Source organism: Convolutriloba macropyga, chromosome 10 (assembly GCF_964194025.1).
Source record: "Convolutriloba macropyga chromosome 10, txConMacr16.3, whole genome shotgun sequence".
NCBI lineage: Eukaryota > Metazoa > Xenacoelomorpha > Acoela > Convolutidae > Convolutriloba > Convolutriloba macropyga.
In genome coordinates this window covers 41766360-41790696 of record NC_134477.1, presented here as the reverse complement: position 1 = coordinate 41790696, position 24337 = coordinate 41766360, and the positions used below count along the sequence as shown (strand labels likewise).

At 36.3% G+C, this 24337-nt stretch overlaps 1 protein-coding gene across 1 annotated transcript; it reads right to left on the bottom strand.

Moving 5' to 3' along the window:
* Nucleotides 1-663: 663 nt before the first annotated feature.
* On the bottom strand, nt 664-23924 carry LOC142348139 (P3 protein-like). Its single transcript, XM_075399344.1, has 7 exons — nt 23515-23924; nt 7387-7631; nt 5950-6121; nt 5413-5640; nt 4874-5029; nt 4379-4541; nt 664-1464 (listed from the first exon to the last, which is right to left on the bottom strand). Exons 1-7 carry the CDS (start codon nt 23777-23779, stop codon nt 1275-1277), a joined length of 1419 nt encoding a protein of 472 aa, XP_075255459.1. The 5' UTR covers nt 23780-23924; the 3' UTR covers nt 664-1274.
* Between the last annotated feature and the right edge of the window lie 413 nt (nt 23925-24337).

Below are 24337 nucleotides of genomic sequence, written 5' to 3'. Positions count from 1 at the left end.
GAAAATCTACCTCTTAAATGTGCAAATAACTACATGCAAGATAACGGGATTTAAAAATAACTGTTTTTTAAGTAATGGTTAAGCGCCTCTTCATGAAGTCACTAAGAACTTTTGGCATTTTTGAGAACCACGAAGTTCAAAAAACTACAAGAAAGTTTTACTTAGTAAAAGATATTACATAAAAAACTACAACAAACATTGCAATGAAGAGCTGTAACAAAAAGCGTTCTATAGATAGTTCAGAATTTTCTAGGTCAGAATTTTGAAGTGACTTCTGCAGAGTCATTTAACCATGCTTAAAACACAAAATGCGCACGTTTTAAAATGACGAAAGTCAACTTCTGGCTAAGTAACAATTTTCGGCATTTCAACATCTGGCACTGCAGACTTTCGGCATTTTAAAATGTGCACTGAGTGTTTCAATTGCCAAACAAAAACAATGTTAACGATTCAACCGATGAAATTACATTTCTAAGTAATCGCAAGACACAAATTGTTCTAGACCGCAATTAGAAAAAAAAATTATTCGCAAAAAGGTATAAATCCGACATGAAAATTGGTCTTTTCTTGGGGATAAACTAAACAAGAAACATACCCGGCATATTGCCGGAAAATTGTCGCCGTTGATTCCCATAACTCTATTGGGATTGAAAGAAAAGAAAATATCAACAAAAATTGATTTTTGGATAAAAACATCTTTAAGAGCGATTTATTTTATGTCATTTCGTAATTGAACATACTCCTGTCTCTCAGTGAAAGGCTAAAGGGTCTAGTATCAATACCAATAAGCATTATAGATAGTGACTAAAACTTATGAGAACAAAATTCAAGTACCGGGCATATAAAAATGGGCTTTATGGGTTTATCCCGTTTCTATTTCTGACTTTGATTTTTTTTATACTGACTCTCTTCATTTTGAATTGCTTTGCTGAGCAGCTGCTGTTTAAAATGACTTTGAGCAGAATGAGAGAAGACCACCATGATTAATATCATTGCTCCAAACTTCGTTCGATAACAACTAATAGTCTCAAAAATTCAGAAATGAAACTCGACTTTTTGATTGGATACTCAGTATTTTTATTCACAGCATTTAAACTATTGCTCAAAGATTTTTGAAAAAATCGTCGAGGTGCAGTGAACTAACAAATGTTTTTGTACTAAAATGAAATTGATCCCCATTAATAAAGGTCTACATAATCAACAAATAGACATTGAGAAAACAGTTCTAATTGGTGGCATGTTTTGACAGGTCAAAATGACTGTTTTTCAAAGAATTACAATTCATCAGTCCGTTGGCACTGTTTCTCATCTTTTGAACCTGTCACTGAAGATTCGCCAATAGAACTCCCCTCTTCCATAGCTCCATTATCAATAGGGTCTACATCCTCTTTAATGAGCGTTTTCTCAAACATTTCTCTCTCCATCAGTTGAGCCTCTTTATTTTGATCACATATTTTGCGGTATCTGAAGCAGAACAGACGATAACCTTGTTAAATTGCACTGCTGCCTAAATTTTTCAGCAAAAATTATCAGTCAAACGGAGACCGAAATAACCACAAATCACATCGACTAATGAGAAAAAATGAACTACGTCAAGTTTGTTGCAAATGTATCTCCTGTAACGGTAACCAAAAATTGGGGGGAAAAAAATTTTTCGTCAAAAATCACTGCGATTATGTTCAAAAATCGAGATTTTTCTTTTCAAACATGCTAAGATTTGGAATGAAAGCAACAAACATAGCTGGCAGATTGCCAGAAATATTGCCAGATAGCCGCAATAGATTCGTAGATCGGCAGTCTAAAAAAACAGTAAAAAAGACAGACCAAAAAAATTGAAGGCTGATCTGTTATATTTTGATTAAAAATCTGTATAAGTTATTGCTGCCTCTATTAGCTGATCTCAAACAACCTTCAATTAGATTGACACACACCCATTTGACCTTATCTCTTTGAACTAAAGTAAATAAAAGTCGATTTCAAAGTGAGGAAGTCATTTTTGAGAGTGAGGTAAGTCAAGTGTGACCAAAAATTTAATCACGCGCATGAACAATAACAACTCGCTCCACTAAGAGCGAAAAATGACGTCACACATGCAATTCAGTTGAAATTGCATGAACGAATGAACAGAAAGTGGCTGTGACGTCATATGGTCGTAACAAAAATCATGACGAAATAAAAAAACATAGCCGGAAGAAATCCGGAAGCGACTCGAAGCGTCAAAACTTTACTTACAAAAACGTAATTGAAGCGGAAGCCACTACCTTTTGTATTAAACAATTAACTCACTACCTCTCCAGGTCTGCTCTAAAAACTGGTGAAACTTAAGCCACTGTCACCAAGAGACACAAAATGCAGCAAAATTTTATATTATTGAAAACGTTTGATAACGTTAAAAAATCCGGAATAATCAGGTTGGTCACAAAACTGATAGTCTGAAAAAACCGACAAGGTTATCGATAGCCCACAAATAATTCATGATTCTAATCTGAAAAAGATCGCGAAAGGAAACGGCAGATCATAATCGTAGAAACTAAGTTGAATCTTTTCAAAAAAGAAAGCTCAAATTTAAGAAACAGAAAACACCTATAATTACACATCTAATCACTGCAATTAAGACAAAAGACCACAAACACTTGTTCCCTGTTGTACATATGCTAAACAACATTATTTCATACTAATTCAAAAATTAAATTGATCATAGAAGACATAAGCAGCAGCAGAATATTCAAAGGCAAAAAATCGTTTAAATTAGTACCAAGGCCGGAAGAAAATTGCAGTAAATAGTCATAAGTGAAAATTTTGGAAAAAGCTTGCCATCAAACTCTCATTACTGCTTTTGTTGAATGAAATCAATTGCAAACCAAAGAAATGACGAAAATCTAAGGAAAAGCTGAAATCATTCATTATTAACAACTGAAAAAATCAATATACCCAAAATAAATGCAGGTGCCAGGACAAAGCTAGAATGCTACTAACTAGAATGTGAAGAATATGGGCATAATGTAAGGAACACCGTAACAAAAAGACATTCTTGATTTTTGGAAGTTTAAAATCAATTTAAAAAATTCAAGAAAAACGAATACATTTCATTGTTCAGCAATGAAGACATAGAAAAGATAACTAGTCATCCGTTACAAAAATCTTTCCTCCTGAAGAGAACAAGAAAATAGGAAAAAGTAGAATTCAAAAATACGAAACAATGAATTATTTTGCAAAAAAATTGTCAAATAACTTTAAAGACAAAAAATGATTGATTTTTTTATGGAAACGAAATTAAAGTCCCTCAGGTTGCACAAAAAGACTATTTCTAGCAATTACAACCAAAATACAAACAAAAACTGACGAAAATCGGGAAAAAACTACCAAAATCGAATTAGCATATGTACAATTTTAAAAAACAAAATTAGAGGTAGAAAGAGGCGTTGAGTATATGATTTATCACAGAGAAGTTGCCATATTTACTTATTTTTGACAGAAAGACGGTTAAAAGATCCAAAAATGAAGAAATTAATAGAAAAAAGCCAAAAAATAACTAAAAAATCAAGAAATATGTGCCAATTTTCACCATGAAACGCATTTTCAGGCTCTGCAAAACACTGTGGCATCAATTGTCGAAGTTTACATTTCAATATAGTATCGAATAAACTTTATTTCTACAAGAAACCAAATTGAAAGCTAAAAAATTGGGCCACTTAAACGAAAAAACGGCTAAAAACGCTTATCTATATGTGCCATTCAGACAAAAACTACTTTTCGAAGTCAAAAAGTCATTCACTAAACGCAGCGCATGATCAAAAAACTTCTCTCGCTTAGTGAAAATCTGTTCACCAAGACAGCTTTTCTCACTTTCGCTTATAGTTCAAAATGCCGCGTGAACAAATCTACTTCCTGTAAAAAAAAGACCGAGAGAAAACCAATACTCCTCTTCGAGTCGTAAAAAAACCAAGAGAAGGCCAATAATAGCCCCAGCTGTGGCTATTAAACATAAACCGACAAATGTTGGAAGAATTGCTCTTGAACGACAGGCGAGGCAATTTAATTCAGGGTCTGCAGCCTAAATCGATTTTTCTTTATGGGTGCAAAAAACCTTACCCCAAACGGGATACCCCCAAAGCCACCCGCACTAACCACTGCGCTATGAGTCACTTATTATCCCAAACTGCAACCGATTATATATTAGCAACAAGCTTTATTTCGGAGAGAGCAATAGATCACTCAAAAATGATGAACGAAAGCGTAAAAAAAGTCACTTGAGAAGTCAGAGAACGTTCTAGAAAAAAAGCGCAAAATTGTCAAGCGAAAAATTTGCATAACAAAAAAGACACACACGTTTACAATAATTGCTATGAACTTCGTTCAAGAGCAATTAAAAAGAAACCTTTTGTTGTATTTGTAGACTAAGTAGTGTAGGATGTATAGCGGAGTGGCCACTGCAGCTGTCAACAGTGCTATGCAAATAGGCATGATTGAGTTGAGATCTGCCTTTGGCTGAGAGAACACAACCAGAGTCATGCTGATCACTATTCCTGCATTCTGCATTCCTTCAAACAAATCAAGCTTCTAAAAAAGCTTCTTTTATCTATAATATGTTATTAGAGAAATATAGTTGTAAGCCCTAACACTTTCCATTACCTAGTAAACGCTAAACCGTCAATATATCCAATGTCCGTTTTGAAAAGAGCAAGACGAACTTCTACATTTTAACATTTGAGAGAACCAGAGTTCGCGAATAAAACCGCTGAATTTACTAATTTTTTCAGACCACTTTCTGATTTCGAGATAGATTCATCAGTAACTTAATTGAGGGTATTTTGCAATAATAGCCAACCAAATTATGATTGCCCAAGTACAGTGAAGACATTCAAAGACTAACCAACTTCAAGAGAGATAGTTTTTGTTTGAGACGCTCTCAGACCCAGACACCATGCACCAATACCCCCGATGAGAAACCCACCAATTGGCAACAGGACAGCACCCAGATATCCCTTCAACGGTGTGATTTGGAACACAAACCGACTGCGGTAAATTGCTGAAAAAGAAAATTCCAATCAATCAAAAATTAAGATTTCACTAAGAGCTTCACGAAAAACGAGGACCAAAATTAATAAAAACAAATTTTCTTTCAATTTTTTTAATAAGTTCTTAGAAAAAGTCGGAGGTTTAACACGAAGAAAATCAAACCAATCTTGCATCTGCTGCAAAAATGATCGCTTACACCTGTCGAAAAAAAAACGATATGGTAGAATATTTCACTCAAAAGTTTTAATTTTCATACTCCACTTGCCTTCATTGTGATCATTCTGTGTTTGGAGAGCAATCTAATCAGACGAGGGAGACAGAGACACTTATTGAGTAATTCGGACAACTATATTACAGATCTCATAAGGCTCTCATTTAAGCCAGTCAACTAACCAGTACATATGAAGGTCAAAAACAAGACAAACACGAATGGCTTTGCATATCGCATCACTCTCGATGTCACTTTGTACGCTTTGCTAATCAGCACCATTCCTACGGCTACAGGAATCACGATGAGAATTAAAGTCCTTGTCATTTGGAAATAGGGAATAGTTTCCGCAGTGAAGTTGGGATCATTCGAGGCAAACCGTCCGTAGATCCACAGGTTGAGGGGCATCGTGCCTAAAAGAGTCTTGTCGCTTACAAAATTCAGAACCTGAAAATGAACCAGCTAATTCTTTCGTTCTGAACCTCTGTCTATACCTTGAAATTAGTGGGATTCGAGGACAGAATTGAATTGTTAATTATTTTATTGCAGTTTTGCATTTATTCAGGTCTTTAGTCAGGGTAAATTAAGAAGTGTGACAAGTCTTTTAGCCCTGTACAATAAACAAGCGTTATTATGAAGTTGTAAATGTATCAAATAGATAATTTAATTAATCAGAGAAGGGGTCAGAAATAGCATTGCGCAGAACAAAGCGTGTTGTTTACCGATAGCAATAGCGGTGCTGAAGAATGTCATTGAGATGGAGAGGGGCACTTCTCCCCCCACTAAAAATGAAGCAGTGTTGCTGTTCCCACCTCCAGGAGCACATGCCACCATCACAAGACCCAGTGCGACGTCTGGCTCATAGTCAAATACACGAGCCAGCACAAGGCCAAACTGAAACATTTACATCAAATTGCAGGCAAGGAGGACTTTCTGGAGATATATTAGAAATCAAGGTTTGAAGGGGCGTTTGCTCCTTGTGAATAAAAATTTTTTAGCCCAAATATGTTGCCTTGGCTTTTGGTCTGCGGCCCAATAATAAAAACATAGCTGGCAGATTGCCAGAAAATAGCCGCAATAGATTCGTAGATCGGCAGTAAAAAAAACAGTAACAAAGACAGACCAAAAAAATTCGTCTTTTCATTGAAGGCTGATCTGTTATATTTTGATTAAAAATCTGTATAAGTTATTGCTGCCTCTATTAGCTGATCTCAAATAACCTTCATTTAGAGTGACACACACCCATTTGACCTTATCTCTTTGAATTAAAGTAAATAAAAGTCAATTTCAAATTGAGGAAGTCATTTTTGAGAGTGAGGTAAGTCAAGTGTGACCCAAAATTTAATCACGCGCATGAACAAAAAAACTCGCTCCACTAAGAGCGAAAAATGACGTCACACATGCAATTCAGTTGAAATTGCATGAACGAATGAACAAAAAGTGGCTGTGACGTCATATGGTCGTAACAAAAATCATGACGACGAAATAAAAAAACATAGCAGGACAAGTCCTGACGTACAATTCAAAGAATTTTCATTGACTAAACAGAAAAACCAGACCTAGAATGGACTATGAGTGAATTGAGAAAACCAATTAAAAAAATCAGATACATAAAATAAGAATAAAACAGAAAATCAAAGTCAAAACTCCGCATGTGAACAAAAAAACCACTAGCGATAAATGAAAATTTAATTCAAACAAAAAACTAGGCCTATAATGAGCTGTGAATGGATTGGGAAAACCATTTAGAAAAAAATCCGATCGAAAAAATCAAAAAAAACAGTAAAAATCAGAGTGAAATTGCCGCATGTGAACAAAAAACCACTACCGAGAAACCGAATTTTTGTTCAAACACCGTTTTCTCGCTCTACTTTAAAATTAGAGCGAAAAAATTTCACGCCGCAAAACCACTCGCTTTTTCGCTCCACTTCCTGTTCCGGCGTGACCAAAATCACTACTCCAATTTGACTTCAGAAATCATGAAAATGTGTGAACAGATCTTAAAAAAAAGACAGCGCCCCAATACAATTCAAATTCTTTGAATTGTAAAAAAACCAAGAGAAGGCCAATAATAGCCCCAGCTATCGCTGTGCGGCTATTAAAAAATTGTTTTGAACTTGAGGTTGAAGATAAGAGATCACACCAACAAAATTTCTTACCGGTGGAAGCAAAACAAATTGACATACAGCAGCAACAATGAGAGGTTTTGGTCTCAGTAGAATGAACTTGATATCTTTGAGTGACACTTCAGTCCCAAAAACCACATTCAGTAGTAAAACTATGGCTGTGACATAGAATGGGAATATCTTGTCAATGAAATCCTGATCTCGGATTACGACAACTTGTACCCGTGTAGGTAACTCGCTTGGATTTCTTTCGTCCACGCATTGCAGCCATTCCTCTCCTGAAAGCATATGAGAATTTACAAGCCGTTACACGCACAGGATGATGCTCAAGTGTTGCAGCTGCAATCCCTTCGGAAAAATGACGGTATTAACGTTCCACGATCAAGACACGCGTCACACGCAAAGCCTTCTCCAATTAACTGCTCCTATTGTCGCAGAAATTGACCATGTGAAACAACTAATTTTTGACCATGTGAAATAACTAGATTTTGATTTACATTACTTCATTCCTACAACTGCTTTCTTTGTAAATATATGATCACTGACTGCTGAATATTAAAAAAAATAAAATGTTACCAGGAAGCATTCTTCGCGCATTATTCAGCTTATCCTCAAAGTTATATTACCAACTATAAAATCAGTATTCCAGCAAATGGACACTTTGATTTTAATTAAAAAAAACATTAAAGCACTAATATATTGCTACATGCGGTTCTTTCTAATTATTATTTTGTAGCGAGGGAAAAATATCAGTATTAATAGAATTTCCATTGGTTTCTTTTCCCTTTCAGTTTATCCGTGACTATAGCGGTCTGTTCTTCGTTGCGGGGTTGACAGCTTTTTGTAGTGAATAACAACTTCTTAAGAAAACTTTATTGCTCTTTTTGATTGCATTTATACTTTTAATCACAGGCAACTTCACTCTCTATGTCCACTTTCGTTTTATCCTTTTAGGGTTTCCATCAAAGTGGGTTCTTTGTATAAACATTAAACAGGATGTAATTATGAGCAATGTTATGTTTTCATGACAATTTTATATCAGATTATTAACTTAAAACCACTAGTAAATATAAATTTAGGTCAGTATAAATCAAATTAACATTTTGAGAAGGGCATGTATCATAATAAAGAAATACTTCAATGATATTCAGTATAAAGTAATTTCAGGGATATCACACAATCAGGCTAAATGAAAAAAAATTTTAGGTAAAGTTTTCTCATATTTTTGTGGTGCCACCTAATAGAATATATTGCCGACATTAGATTGTTAAAGTTTTGTCATCGTCGGGCAAATCGGATGTAACTAACTCTTTTTGTTCGCCCATTGATATATCTGCTCGGTTGGCAATCGAATATTTGCTAGTTGATCGAAAAACCAAACTTGGTACTACAAGATTGGTCGAAAATTGAGACATTTTTTGGTCGTAAGTGTCGGTGAAACTTGGGCCAGGCTCTTCTTCCAATTGCGAATTAGTTTCTTCATATTTTCTTTCGTAAGAATCATAAACTTCTTGTCCAATCTCTGGGAGTTTTCTTTAAGGATATCATTTCCAGCCATCGTTGTTACGATCGGTTTTAACGAGAACTTTTGTTTTCCGTCTTTCAGAAAAGATAGAGACAAATTTTTGAAAATAGCAAATCGGTGGTAAAAGTACATTCCCAGAAAGCATAGACAAAGGTTTCCGATGAAAACTACGATTGTAAGATCAATTGACATTTTCAGCGGTACATATTCATGTAGTTTTTGACCTATGTTTGTTTGATCATCTGCATATCATGCACAACTGGAGCTGCTATCCGTTCGATTTGTTTGCTGTCATAGGAGATCGAGTTTTAATCCATTTCGTCCTTCACTAGTTTTATGAGAGCGATATTTGCATCTGTTACCGTTTCGAAATAAAGTAATTCTGAAATTGATGGCAGCGTAGAATAAAATTTTGTAAGGGATCTGCGAGTCTGACTGCTGTTGTTGCTGAAGGCATTTGTCCACAATGTACAATATCTGGTCTAATTTTTGTATGCTTTTTTATTAGTTGGCTGCCACATTCCAGTGTTATGATGGAATCATTGCATCCTCTGTACTCTCGTTTTGAGGTATATTGTCTTTTCGAAGACTGTACTCTGAGAGAGTAGTCTTCGAAAAGACAATATACCTCTAAACAAGAGTACAGAGCACGCAATGTCTGCATCATAACACTAGAATGTGGCAGCCAGTTAATAAAAAAAGCATCCAAAAATTAGACCAGATATTGTACATTGTGGACAAATGCCTTCAGCAACAATAGAAGCGGTTACTTGCTGAGGTTATCAGCCAGATGCCAAATCCCAAGTTGGTGGCTTTTTCTGGGGTAGGTAAAATTATTGTTGTATGAAATAAGGTCATTGCAGTTGTTGGGCAGTAAAAACACAAAGTTGCGAGACATGTTGATTGTCCTATGTGTGTTTCTAACGTTTGGCAGATTCTCTATCGCGATGAAACCAGCAGTTATCGAATTGTTCTGTCGTCATAAGTGGTCTCCATGCAATCTTCTGATATCGCTAAGTAAAGGCCTTCTGTAACCCATTGTATAGCATCGGGGTGACATGTGCTCTGTACACATTGAAGGCTGCCTGGGTAGCGGGAGGCAGGGGGATGGCCAGAGTCAGAAATAAACCTTCTTCAATTGTAGTGGTATCACGCAATAGTTTAGCGTCATAGTAATAAAGTATATCGAGCATCGGAATTGCCAAGGTGAGGCGGTCTGCTGCATCTTTTTGCCTGTCGTAGACTGATTCAAGAATTACTCTTAATGGTTCACGTGGGAAAAGTGATATTGGTAATGTCTTGCTTAAAAGAATGGGAATTGAGTGTAGTTAAGTTCATACGAAATGCGAATAATGCTGAACGATAGCTTTTGATGTCTGCATACAATATGGCTAAAAGTGATGCCATTGTATCCGAAATCAAATTCAGTTGCTGGTTAGAGAATAATAGTTGTGTACAATCCACCACAATATGAATGTTTTTCTCAAAAACCTCAAACTGTTTTTCGACAATTTCCCAATTCTTGTTCTGGTTTGATGCCATTTCCAGTTGTGCTCTTTGAAAACCTTCCAACTCTCTTGAAATCATGAAAAAATTTTTGTTTGAACTGCTTTCGATTTTCATGACAAAACTCATGCGTATTGATGAAACTTACCAATGTTAACTGCATTTTCTCGTCCGTAATTTCGACATCAGCCAAAGATTCCTATTAGTCCTGAACTATCTCGTCAGAGTAGAACTCCTCCTCCAAATGGACCGATTACAGCCATGAGAGCTACTCTGCAGCTGGTGCAACTCTTTTCACTCAGCCTAAACTCTCTTGTTCATTAAGGAATGCTGCGCTATCCTCTCGTATTTTTTGTACTTCATGTAACGCAGAAATGATTTCTTCGTCGATTTTTACAAGTAACCAGTCAAAATTAAAGGTGCTAGTAGACGTTATAAATTTGGATGCGGTATTCAATGTACAAAGTAGAGATAGGTGTTTCCACATAGTTTTCAGTTTGTCAAGCATGTCTTTCATTCCTGACCAAGACAAAAAATTGTACTTTGAAAAAGGTAATAGGAATTCCATATTAACAAATTTTTCGGCCAACAAAAAATGCCTTCTTCATTAAATATAATTCCTCGAGACAAGTACTCTGGGATTTCATTTTGACTGTAGTTGGCATCAAGAAATGATTCAATCAATAGGAAAGTGATTGAGGAAATAAATGATCAGTAATTCAATTCAGAATCGTATCAATTTGTTGACCACTATTGGTCTATCAGGTAAAAGCTTGCAAAGGAGAATGAAATGAACTTTGTCTTCGTCGCCTTTCATTTTTCTAATAAAATAAATGTTTACTAATTGATTATTATTTTGGTAAAACAGCGTCAAATTTAGTAAACCTCAAGTTGCAGAAATGAAGTTAATTCAAGTTTTTCAGATCGAAATGTGTTTCGATACTACTGATGATTGTTTTGTGTTGACTTAATGTGAAAATGTTACCCTTGCGGAAAAATTAGTATCTGGTTAAAGATTATTGTTCTGCAATGCACGTATTTCTTTGCGGTTGAGAAGGCGCAACCGCACTCAATCTCTTTTTTATCAGTGTGTTTACTTTTCTTGCTGTGTTGATTGCATGTTTTTTGATCAGTTTAAAGTACAGTGAGTGTTGTAGGAGATAGTTTGTTTGAATGGATGAGCATATTCTGCGATGAAGGATTTTTCTTGGATTGTTGTAATCAAGAAAAGCTATCAGTGTAGACTTTATTGCAGCGTAGACAGTTAATGGTCACAGTTACCAGGAGGTTACATTCAAGTTGCGTTTATTTACGTTGTAGTCTGTGTTGTTTTATTGAACTAATTAATATGTGTTGCTCAAAGATTAGTGAAATGTTTGTTTTCATTTGGTGAAGAGATTTGCATGTTGAATCGGCGCATTAAACATACTAACGCATGTCTGCTTTGTGTACTAATTTTTTTTTCACGTAAGCATGTGTTTCTTTATTCAGATAAGCATGTCTTTTACTCCACGTGAAACCATTGAATTTGCCAAAAAGGGCGAATTGGAAATAATTGGTTTTGAACAGTTGCCTGAAAGAGTGTCTGTGATTCGTCTGGTGAATTTCCAAAGCAGCCCTTTTGTTTGAGGCGAGGCGTCCGAAAGGCTCTATCGTTGGATGGATTGAAAGCGAGTTTTAAGGCAGTTGCTCGAACGGAGCCTGAACTAAACGAGTTCATTGTTTGTTACTCAGCCGAACAAATCACAAATGGGGACGATTTTGGGTTCCCTGGATCAAAAACTTCCCTTCGATTAGCCATCTGAATCTGGTGTTGTTTATAATGAATCAAGTTTGCGAATTACCAGTTCTGCGGGTAAAGCGAAGTTTGGGGATTGGTGCACGCTTGGGCATAGTGAATGAATGGGAGGAGAGTCGATAGCGAAAGTAATCTTGGGTTCACAAAAGTGGATCATAACTGGTGAAATTGAGGCTAGCGTCGATTTAACGAATTTAACTATTCATTGTGTGTATTCCTCGATAATGGTCGCGAAGAAAATGTTGTCAAACGTCGTAAAAAGAAGAATTTGTCATGTGAAAACCGTTTCTTCTTTCATATTGCTGAGGTAAATGATGTCATTATTCAGCCCAGTTTTACAGCTCAAGCAGTTATAACGGAATCTAAGTTTGATGACAATGATAGTAAAATTTGGGCACTTGTTGCGGTATTCGAAGCAATTGGCAAAGAATTTCACAATGGGAGAGGATTAAAATTAGTATATTGTTTTGCGAAAGGGATCGAGAAAGGTGTTTTTCACGATTTAGCGTATCTTGTGCGATTGCTGAAAATAAAAGATTATCGAAACAAATTTGTGACCAGAATACGAATTTGCCAACTTCAATAGAGGAAAGCAACATAACAACACAAGTAAAGCTCTTAAACTGCTATGACTACAATTTTAAAGCTACTTTAGCGAGTATTGCTCCAAAAAAATTAAACAACGACGGAGGGTTAAACAACAACGGAGGCCCAATTTACGTGGTGGACTTCCTGTGCTTAAGTCCATGTTGTCTGTTTTGACGGCCTCTGAGTTGAAGGATTGGCCACGCGATGTATTTAAGGAGCCGGACAAGACTGCCAAAAGGAAATGACCATGTAGTTTTGGTAAGTCATTTGTTTTAATCGTTACAAGGGGTGTTTGAAACACTTTTGAGTGCATTGGTTTGTTCCAGTGCAATTGTATTGTATCACACTCCCTAAGCCAGTTAGAGCAGTGTATTCTCTGCGCATGACTGTATGCATGCGGTGACAAACAGAAGCGAGTTTACTGCTTTCAGTGTAAGATATTACAATATATCAGTTTTGAAGCGGTTTTCATAACGTGCCTTTTTTTGAGGTTTTTTGGCTTTTCATTTGTTGTGATTAAAAATCCGTTTTCTGCCCGTTATCGTAGCTATCTAATGAGCTATCAATTTCCAATTTCGGTTAGGTAGTTATGAAACGGGTGCACGTGGAGATATCAAAATTTCCAAAAAGTTTTTCAGGATCAAAATTGTTAAGTCGGTCTTTTCCACAATCTTTGTGAAATTTGCCAAATTTTTTCTCCAAAGGTTGTTACCACTGGTCATAGCGATCGATTTAGCTACCAGTCGGCGAAATCGCCGGTTAATTATCAAACGGAGGGACATGGAAGTGCTGATTTTGCCAAAATTTTTGAGTATTCAATTTTGTTTGAGTTACTTTTCCGTAAAATCCGGTCCTGATGGGGTTACGCTCAAAAAGAAAGTTGAATACCTAGAAATGTAACATTGTGTCAGGTTTCTGATCTGCCCGTAAGCATTGCATTGGTATGAGTATTACCATTTTTTGAGATTTGACCTTACTTTTGTTCGTTTCATTTTCTCGCAACGTCAAACAAAAGATACAAAAGATTCGGGTGACTTCTCGCATGATACTGTGGTAAAATGTTTTCGCTACGTCGCTTTGATCATTAGTTTTGATCGGCAATACTGGGAAAATGTTTGGACGACATCGATAAGAAATCTTTATCAATATTTGAACTATCGTTCTTGATTCTCAAAAATATTTCTTTGGTAAAATTATGTTTGTACTTCAATTCATGGGGCCTCAAAGTGCATAAGAAGAAGCTGCAGGATTTTCTTATATAGGTATGTGCAATCGTGCAAGCAGTTTGAGTTTTTAATTTGCATCAAAATTTCATTATTTTGTCAGCTTGTATCTTTAAAGAGACATTTTTATAATCGATTTCTTAATGAATCACAAGTAGGTGTTGCAGGAACAAATGGCAGTGGTTGAAGTAATTTTCACAAACTGTAACTAATTATGTATAGTACTTGCTGTGTTGAGTTCCACAGTGTCTGTGACAGTTCGAATATTTGGTAGTAAACTATCGATATTTCTCTCTTTGGTCGAGTCTTTGTTCTGGACTATTTTTGCAGAATAGAGGCTAATTGGTGCCTTCAATGGTAATTATTGATCAAGATTTGGAAGTCGTAAGTCGTGAACACCAAACTGAAGCAAAACGAAAATCGGCACGTCCGAAAAAAAATTCGAGTTATGTTGAAAACAGATCATTCGTTCAAACGATCTATACCACAGCCCAATTTGGGTAGCGCTCTACTGTTCAATCTGTATTTTAGTATCAAGGACTTTAGTTATGTAAAGCCTTAGAGAAACTATAATAAGAGAGTTTTTCGTGAAAATGCCTGTTTGCTACAAGACTGAAGATAATCGGCTTTCGAAAGGGTGTTGCTAGGAAAGAACCGATCCTATTTCCAATTGTTGCTGTTTTTGCGCCAAGTCTTCAATCTCTCGATAAATATTGTTCAAGTGCCTGACTAGGCCTTTTCCCATCTTGAAGTCACTGTATACGCAATGGGCAACTGAGGCTGGTCCTTTCAACATATGGCCAAAGAACAGAATAAGTGGCGCGACTTAAAGAATAATTAAAATTATGGTCAGTTTTATTGTGTCTTTTTTCTTAGCTTGCTGATTGTTGTGCCGCGCTGTGACTTGATGTTTGCTGGTGTTTCAATATAATAGATCTGATTTGGTCTAATTATGTTTTTCTGGTTGGTATTTGAGATTATTTTGATCTTTGAACTGATTCTATTATATCTTTCCATTTTGTCTTATGACTTCTGTTTGCTGCTGTAATTTGTTGATAACGTGGAGATCCTTCGTCAATGTAAATGGTGTCCATTACTTGATCTTTTGGAACAAAATGACTATTGAGTGTTCGTATTTTGGTGTCTCAATTTTTCCTTGATGTGGGGGTTGGTGTTGCAGTTGGAAATGGTTCGAGTTCATCACAGACTGATTCATGGACCGGAATTGTCTCATCAAACTGAAAAGGGAGGGGAGTGTTCAGCATGAATTCGTCCTTTTGGTCACTTGTTGCAAGAGAATTCCCATCTTCCGGTGTTGACTCGATTGATTAGTCGATGCTACTCGTGGTGGAGAAGCAGGTGGCGTTAGGTTTCGAATTGGCGCTGACTGGCGGTGCTGGCGTTGTTAATTGAGATCGCGGTGCAGCTATGTTAACCGCAAGTTCAACGGCCGCTCTCGGTTTTATTGGTTTGTGATTTTTTTCTGTTATTGAATCATGTAATGCTTCAGTTAGATGGTCATCAAAAAATTCAGGTTCGCTTTTATCATCTCGTCGTGATGGATCACGTTGAAACTAAATTGGATCAATTGGAGAAATATCCTTAACCGGTACGGGAGCTTTTTTGGCTTCACCTGAATTCTTTGCACGCATTGCTTAATTTGCTCCTACTTTTCGTAGGATGTTTTTAGAGTCAGTCAGTTTCTTTTCAACTCAATACAGCGGAAGCCACATTTGGATTGGCTTTCCATGAGACTGTTTTTGTGTGGTCACTTTAGGATTGAGAAGTACACAATGTTCCTGGTCTTCCAATGGTTTTGCTGCTGCCTTTTGGTCGTAATAGATTCTGTATCGCTAATATGCTTCTATTAGGCGCAATTTCTTCTCTCTGGATTTGACTAACAATGCATACTGGAGTTCTTCCACAAAACTTGAATTGGCAGTGACTGCTTCCATTGCTCTCCGTGAAAAACGCAAATCAAGTGGCTTCGTCGGTTCACGGCCATGGAAAAAAAGTGGGGCAGGACCCTATTGATGTACGAAACGAAGTGTTATGTATGAAGGTGGCCAATGGTAGATACTTGAGCTAATCGTTCCAACGTATATTGTATTTATTTTGAATACCCGGTCCACAGCTGCATGAGAACGTCCAACAGCACCAAAAGTTTTAGGAAGTTTCAATGAAGCATGTTTCAATTTAATTTCCAATAGGTGGGCCAATTCGTGCATTAACTCTCGAAATAAACGTTTTGCCAACGTCACTCAAAATTGTTTCTGGCAAATACCTGTGGTTGAAGAAAATTTGAGTTCTCTTGCAAGTATCAGCGCTGCCATTTGTAAATGGCACAGCGAAAAGGTATTTCGAGAGCAAAGTGCACTCAAACATTCGTAAACTGGAAACGTTTCTGTGAGGTCCTGTAACATGTCTCCTGGGAACGATTGTAGTGATGGATAAGATCAAGTAAGTGTTCGGTAAATGCCGAGAAATAGAATCTTATTCAAAAATCCGACGTGCCTTGCCAATGTTGAATTGTGTAATCTGTATAGAACTTCTTTCCAAAGGTGTTTGGGAAGACAGCACAAATTAAATTGTACTCTTCCGGTGTCATCATAGAATAGACTGTATAAGATTCCATCTTGAACCGTTAGTCTATCCATTTGTTTGAAATACTTTCTCATTCACTTGGACTCGTATTTTAGATCTATTGAATGATTATTCTTTTTACATTCTATGACTTTACACATCTGCATCTTTTTATTGCTCTTCTTTTAAATCAAGCCTATTTTCGCAATCGCTGATATCGTTTAGAACGTCTAATGGATTTGCAAATTGCATTTTGTTTCCTTCTGTTTCGTTTAGCTTTAGGAATTCCAAAATTTCAGTGATTTCTACAGGGTTTTTACGCTCGGCAAAAGATTCGTATAGTCCATAAGATTTTAACTGTTCAACAAATTTAGGGTCAATTTTTTGGTTTTCAAAATGATCAGCAATGCATTTAATTGAATTGAAAGATACGTCTGGCGTTTCTGCTGTGGTCTCAATTTCGTTTTATTTTATCGGAATCATGTTTGTCAATTTGGGAGACAAGTTGCTTCACGATTTGTTTGTATTCTTGAAAGAAAGTCAGCTATATAATTTGCTCGTCCAGGTACATGAACTATAATTATATTGAATGTTAAAACTCGATCAAGAGAATAACACGATTAGGAGAATGTGAGTGTTGGCGAAATGGTTTTCGATTGCAAAAATTGCGTTAAGCTTTTATTGTCGGTTCGACTACCACTGGCGTGTTGGAAAACAAAGGGTACTGAGCGAAATAATCAAGGGCGAAGTAGAGAGCAAGGAATTCTTCATAACAAACAGCAAATTCCAATTGAGCTGTATTAAACACCTGTGAGCCAAAAGATACTGGTGCGTATGTCCTTTTTCTCCCGCCTCTCAATTTTCCAAAGTCTTCTACCATAAGTTTGAAGCCGACGCCATTATAACTGGCGTCACAAAAGTAGAATGTATTGTAAACCTGGCTTTGGTAGACGAAGTGTCATTTTGGTTGCTTGGAGTAGGTCCGTTTGGAGTTCTTGCAAGTTTCTTGCGTGTTGATCTGTCGTAACAATTTTTGTGTCTCTTCTCAAAAGACGATAAAATGGGATAAGCTTTTCGCCTAGTTTGGGTATGTAGTTTCTAAAAAATTGAAGCAAACCTATCAGTCTTTTGACCTGTTTAATGTTTTTTGTCATTGTAATCTTTCCTACAGAAATTTCATTGATTGTCTGGCCATCTCGCATTTTTAGTGATAACTTAAGGCCCAGTTTAAAAATGCTATCAATTATTTTTCTAAATGTTTGAATGAGCTCGTCAAAATATTTTTCTGCACATCTTATGTCAGCAATAAATTGTGTACATAAATCCGCGGCAAGGCATGGGTCTAAGTAGTGTCTGATAAAAAAAAACTGAACCCAGTTACTGTTGTTTCAAGTCCTTGGGCCAAACATTTGCAAGCATATGTGCGGGAAGTAAAGTTAAAGGCTAGCAGCTGTACTGATAGATCATGCGCCATTTAAATTCAATGGTATGCTTGCGAGAAAACAAGTTTAGTAAAAAATTAATTTTCCGGTAAAATGATTGGTAGCGTCAGTCATATTCGAAATAGGAAAGTTTGCGTTAAGCTAGTCGTTTTCAATAGATGGCTGACTCTTCTCAGGTCAATCAGAAGTCGTAATTCTCCAGATTCTTTACTGTGAGCTAACAATGGACTGCTATATTTTGACTGCGAGAGAGTAGTAATGAGATCATAATAATCCATCAAGGCAAGCACAATGAAGGTGGATCGGTGTAGGAGGGCCCTGGACATACATTGGTAAACTATGCTCTGGAGTCGAATCTGTGCTTTGCAAAAAATGTCAATATAATCTACTTATAAGACATTCTACTTAGCGTCGTTCATCGTCGGACAGAATCAGACTTTCCATCTGCAATTTGTCTAAAAATTTCTGCCAATGTTGTAATTTTTGTTTCAGGAACTGTTTCTAAAAATTTCTGCCAATGTTGTAATTTTTGTTTTAGGTACTGTTTCTCTCGGCTAATTGTAATTTTAAAATTCGTTCACAAATTTCTCGCTAAAGTGGAGGCAGAGATTCTGGCTTAGAACAGTTTTCCGGTGTTGGGAACCACAATTTATCACATTCTGGTTTGTTTTCACTGGTTGTGCCTGGCCGTTGTGTAAAAAATCTTGAGTTAGTTTGTTTATTTCAGGAATTGAGTTTTGATCGGATTTTAGTTTCGCGAGAGAAATTAATTCTGAGTCAATAAGAGTAAGCTTCTCTGCTTGTTCTGGACTTAATGTAGGGAACTTTGCTAGCTCTGTTGATTTCGACATTGTAATCGGTTATGTTTAGCGCAGGGATGAAGAGCGTGTTCCCCTTACAAACAGTGATGAGGTTAAAGCAATTTCCGCCTCTTTTTGAAAAATTTGATTTGGAATCACAACCTCTCTGCGGTTTTTTAAATTATCGCTTGTCTGAGGCAATTGACACAAAATTACAACATTTTCGTTCGATTGTACGATTATTTTCTGTTTTGTGTAGATCGATATTCTCTTTGCCCTAATCGTTCGTCTTGGTTCGTGTTGAAGCTTTCTTTCGTTTATTTGTAGTTAGATCCGTTCAGTTTGAGCAAGTTTTAAGCTGGGCTAATTGTCATGGCATGTTTCTTGAAAAAGGTATTACCTAATATCATTCAATTCGTTGTTGGCAAAATTAGAAATTTCTCAGTAATTGGCGCGCTAGGTGAAAATTTAGTTGGATTTCTTTCGAAACTTTGACTGTTTGGCCTCCGGCCATTCGCACTTGGCTCCGTTTTAGTCTTTGATTTTTGGACAGCCTCACGTTTTTATCGGCTTCAGTTCGTCGTATGTTTTTGGCTAATTACATTGGCGCATGCTCCCGTGTCTATTAAGGCTCGGCGCGTTAGTTTGGGCAAAAGCTTGAGAATAATAAAGTTTAGTACACTCCGTTTATTGATGTAATATTCAGATTAGGTAAAGGTGATTGAAATGAGAGTAAGGATTGATTATTGTAATTCTTTCTAATGTGTGGCTTCTTTAGTTTTTTCCTTGTCCACTAAATGGGAAGAGTTGCCTCTTGAGTTCGAACGTCTTCTTTGCAAACATTGGCTAGTTTTGTGGTTTGGATAGCCACATGTATAGCAAACAATTTTACTAGATGGTGTCACTGGGAAGTATGTTTAACTTGGGGTTCTGATCTCTGTTCGATGCCTTGTTTGTTGTCCTTCGAAATTACTATTCTGATCGAAGTTTTTATTCGAATTAGGATAACCATATATTTGTGAATATCCTTTGTAGAAAATTTGATGCATTAATCTGAATCTATTGTTTCTTTATCCACCTCTAACTCCAAAGTTTTGAAATCCACCTCTGCTTGAATTGTAGGGATTGTTCAATGTACCTGTTTGCTGATAGTTGGGCTGAATTAAACGATACCCGTAGCCAGGCTGTTGCCATGGTTGACTAGTGTCGGTATCTTGACGAGATTGTCTGATACTGTCGTATCTGTTTCATTAAATCCGTCCTGAGACTAATTGCCTTTTCGGCACAATTCTCTTATTGTCATCTGTGGGCAAGCTAATGTGCAAAGGTCTTCTAGTGGCGCGGCAAGCGGTTGTTCCATCAATTTCGACCGGAGCCAACCTGGCATGGCTTTAAAGAAAATGCGCATTACTTGCTCATTTTTATGGTCCACAGCAGCTTGTAATAGCACTGCCCTTGCTGCCGTTTCACCATCAAAACGTGTTCGCTCATCTGCTTGTGCTGCGGCATTTCCAGCATGAGCTGCTAAATTAAGAGCAGCGACTGTGGGTAAATCAGGCGTCAGGTAGTGTTTTTAAAAAATTCTCCGGAGTGTCCATTTTCGGGTAAAACTTTAGTTGCTCGAGTTTTAAAATGTGCACTCCTTGTAATTGAACGTTGCTAAAGTGATTTCGTAGAGCATTTAATGCTAATTCATTCGACATCTGCTCGCGTTGCCACGTCGAGTGTCTGAAAATACAGTAATGCTGCGTCACTTAAATACAATTGAAGAAAGTTTCCTTGCTGTTCGGCTGGAACAGCAGCAACACCGAGTATTCCTCGGAATAGCTGTTCAAATTATCGGAAATTTCCACCCTCTGTTCCACAATAAGGTTCAATAGTTATTTGTGCACTTGCAGCCATAGTATTGAAATGTAACTAAATCTGGCACTGGAGAAAAAGTTTATAAATGAACCAAAAATAATTTTTTTTTCAGTTATGTCTATTTTCAAGGGACTAAGTCTAATGAGCGTAATTATTTTTTGCAATAACTTCGGCGTTTGCGTAATAATTAGGCGCTCTTTACTTGGAGCTATTAGTTAATACATCAAACCAAATTTTCACCATGCTGCCAGGTTCAAGTAGGTAAAACAGAAGTTTACTCATGAAAAACAGAAATCAGCATTAGTAAAACAAGAATTACCAATCCAGGCTGATAACAGAACTCAGTGTAAGTCATCGAGACTCAAATTCTGTTCAATTTTCAAAGTGTAACTGAAATTTGGTTTTTGTCAGATCAAAATGCATTTCATTTTTTATTTTTGATAAGGCTGACATATGAATGTCGTGATCTGGACATGAACTGACGGCAAGAACTCTTATAACTTTCGGTAAAGGCAAGAGAGGAAATAACTTTGAGTTCTTTTTGTGCGAAGACAGAATGAACTTCTGCTGAAATGATGGCTTCATTGGGGCTTCCATAACTAATAAGATTAACAGGGTCTGAGATTTCTGTAATTTGACTGTTTGATTGAATCTTTTGAATTAACTCGTTGAAATCGATATTCATATTATAATATTGAAAGGGAATTAAAAGGAAAATTGTGGTTTTGAAGCTGTCTTTCTTTCTGTCACCATGTAATATATTGCTACTCCCGGTTTTTTCTCATTAATTATTTGTAGCTATGGAAAATATCAGTATTGATAGAATTTCCATTGGTTTCTTCTCCCTTTCAGTTTAGCTGTGGCTATAGCGGTCTGTTCTTCAGTGCGGGGTTGACAGCTTTTTGCGGTGAATAACAACTTCTTTACAAAACTCTTATGCGTTTACAGTTTTCATTAAAGTGGGTTCTTTGTACAAATATTAAAGAGGATGTAAATATGTGTTAAAGACTACAGACTCATTAACACGTCAAAAAAGTACAAAGGATCGACGAAACATTCAAAAAGGCTTTCAAAATTCAGCCATTTGAAAACTTGAAATATCAGGAAGTCTTCATCTGAGCCAGTCCTTAATTGATTATTTCTCAAAGACTGGCTTCTATTGGTCTCAGCTTATAAATAATTAAGGTAAACGCAAAATAGGTAACCAAAGTCTGAAACAAATGTTGAAAACTTGAAAGCAAAAAAATTACTTGTAAAAGAAAGAACAACGAGAAACGATTGAATATCAGAGAAAAACAATAAAGCATTTTCGAAACTGCTATTTTTAAAAATTACAGGTACTGATTAAGAATCAATTTAAGGCTTATAACGCAACAAAATCAAATTACAAAACGTATAAAAGATGGGCCTGCCATTTTTAAACTAACAATTTTTGTGGCTTAGTTCTGTTTCTGGTGGATTAGCATGGATAACAATTCTGAAAGACCTGAGGCTTTAATTTTTAGCAAAAACTGTCTTGAGTTTAGTATTATTTTTCATAGTCAGATCTTTCGAACAGACTACTGCAGTAGTTGGTGCTTATCTCAATTCCTGTTTCTACTTATTTATTTTGCAATATGATCGATTCCCATAGTTTTTAACTATCGTTCAAATTTTTCCATTTTCGAAAAACACTTGCGGAGCAAGAAAATGTAGACCATTGACAAATTGAACAGAATTCTATTCAGCGATTACACGAGATCAGTTAACATTGCAGCACGGTGGTTATTTTGTGGTCCAAAACAACTTTCCAAGACAGTTCTTGGAAAAAAAAGAAATTAGAATCTACTTTCATAATAACGCTTGCTCCTTCATTTTCTACAATATTTCTCATCTCAGATTTTTTTTTTGAATTCTCGACATTTGATTGAGTAACTATAATTAAAAAACGTCGATTAAGAATGTGAGTGTTATTCACAACGATGTTTGAAGATTGGAGTCTTCAGCGACGTAAAAATCGGAGCGTAGACAACAGCAACAGTAAGCAGAATTTCTATAAAATCGGATATATCTGTCACATTTGCACACGAAGCTTGCTTCTGCGCAAGCTTCGACAACAATGATTCGAGTTTGTAGCTATTACCCACGCTCACGGTCACAATTAATTTGAACGCTCATGGTCAAATCTGCACGCGAGAGAGAGAGAGAGAGAGTAAATTTCTCTGTTTTAGTATACATGCCGACAATGTATACATAAGTAAATTTCTCTGTTTTTAGTATTCACGCCGATAAGGTCTACAATTAGTATCTACGTGTCAGTTAGACCAGAATGAAAAAGCTTAATTGGTGATAAAATTCAGAAAAATCCCTTGCAATACTAATTGGAGATTCAGAAGACTATTTAGCATGTTAGCTACCACCCGTATGCTATCTTTTCTGCAGTCTGATCCGCTCTATAAGAGCACTGATTTTCATGAGTTTTTTTTGTTATTTGTGCTTTTGTATACGCTTGTTAAATAGTTACAAAGTTGTAGTCTATTCCTGCACTTATCCAGTTATGTGTGGCACGATTAAACTCATCTCGGATAGTGAAGCAAAATTTTGGCATCGAAAGTCATGAAAAATCAAAGGCTTTCACAAAGATATGCCTTTTACAGCGATTATGAATATGAACTCAAAAAAATTTGAACTGAATAGAAGGGAAAGGGTTGGGGGATCATGGCCTACAGGTGCAATTAAGGCTATGGGTCTCACTAATTTCTTAGGCTAGAACTAAAATTCTCTCGTAACAGAAATACACACTTCCGATATCATATGGCATTCATTATTTTCCAACTAAAAGTTTTCAACAAACCTAGTCGAAGCCCTTTCACAGCGCAAATGGTTTCTGAAGAATTATCACTCCCCTTCTTCGAAACAGTTACAATACTTTTGTAAGTCGGCTGGCACTCCACATCCTGATTGTTATTTGTAACAAAAATAACAGTCAGAATCTCCCCTTCGAAGATAGTATCTTTTTCTTCTGATTTTTCAGTTTTGTAGAAGAATTGTAAATCAGCATTGGATAACTGAAAGTGGAAAATTATTGCAAGAATTGTAAAGTATTTCAAATGCTGCATTTTGAATGAGGTACTTGAGGTTATGGTTGAGCAGTTAAAACTATAAATCAATTGTTGAACAAGTCACACAAATACAAATTTAAATTTGTACTATCTAAACTGTCAACCAGCGCAAAGAAGCCAAGATTGCGCTCGCCTTCTTTGATTGCAGATCTTCTCAGGTTGACCTTTTAAATCAAAGCAGGGAGTAAATATAACCGGATTAAAGTGTGATCAAAGTTTAATCGGGTTCACAAGAAATGAAGTTGATACAAAAACCAAATATGAGAGTTTTATAAGGTTATTCTGATATTTGGTTCTCATAAACTACTGACCATTTAATAATCTGCATATAGGGCGTTTTAAGATGCTTGAATTCACACGAAATTCTTGCTATAATATATTTAGCAGCCCGATTAAAATCATATCCAAATCGTGAGACAAATAACAACAACATTTTTTACCAAGATGTCATTTACTGTGACGGTTTAGAAGAAATATCGAGAATACAACGATTTCGCGCAAACAAAAACATCCATGACTTGACTTACATTAAAAGAGAACGAAGCTTTGATAATG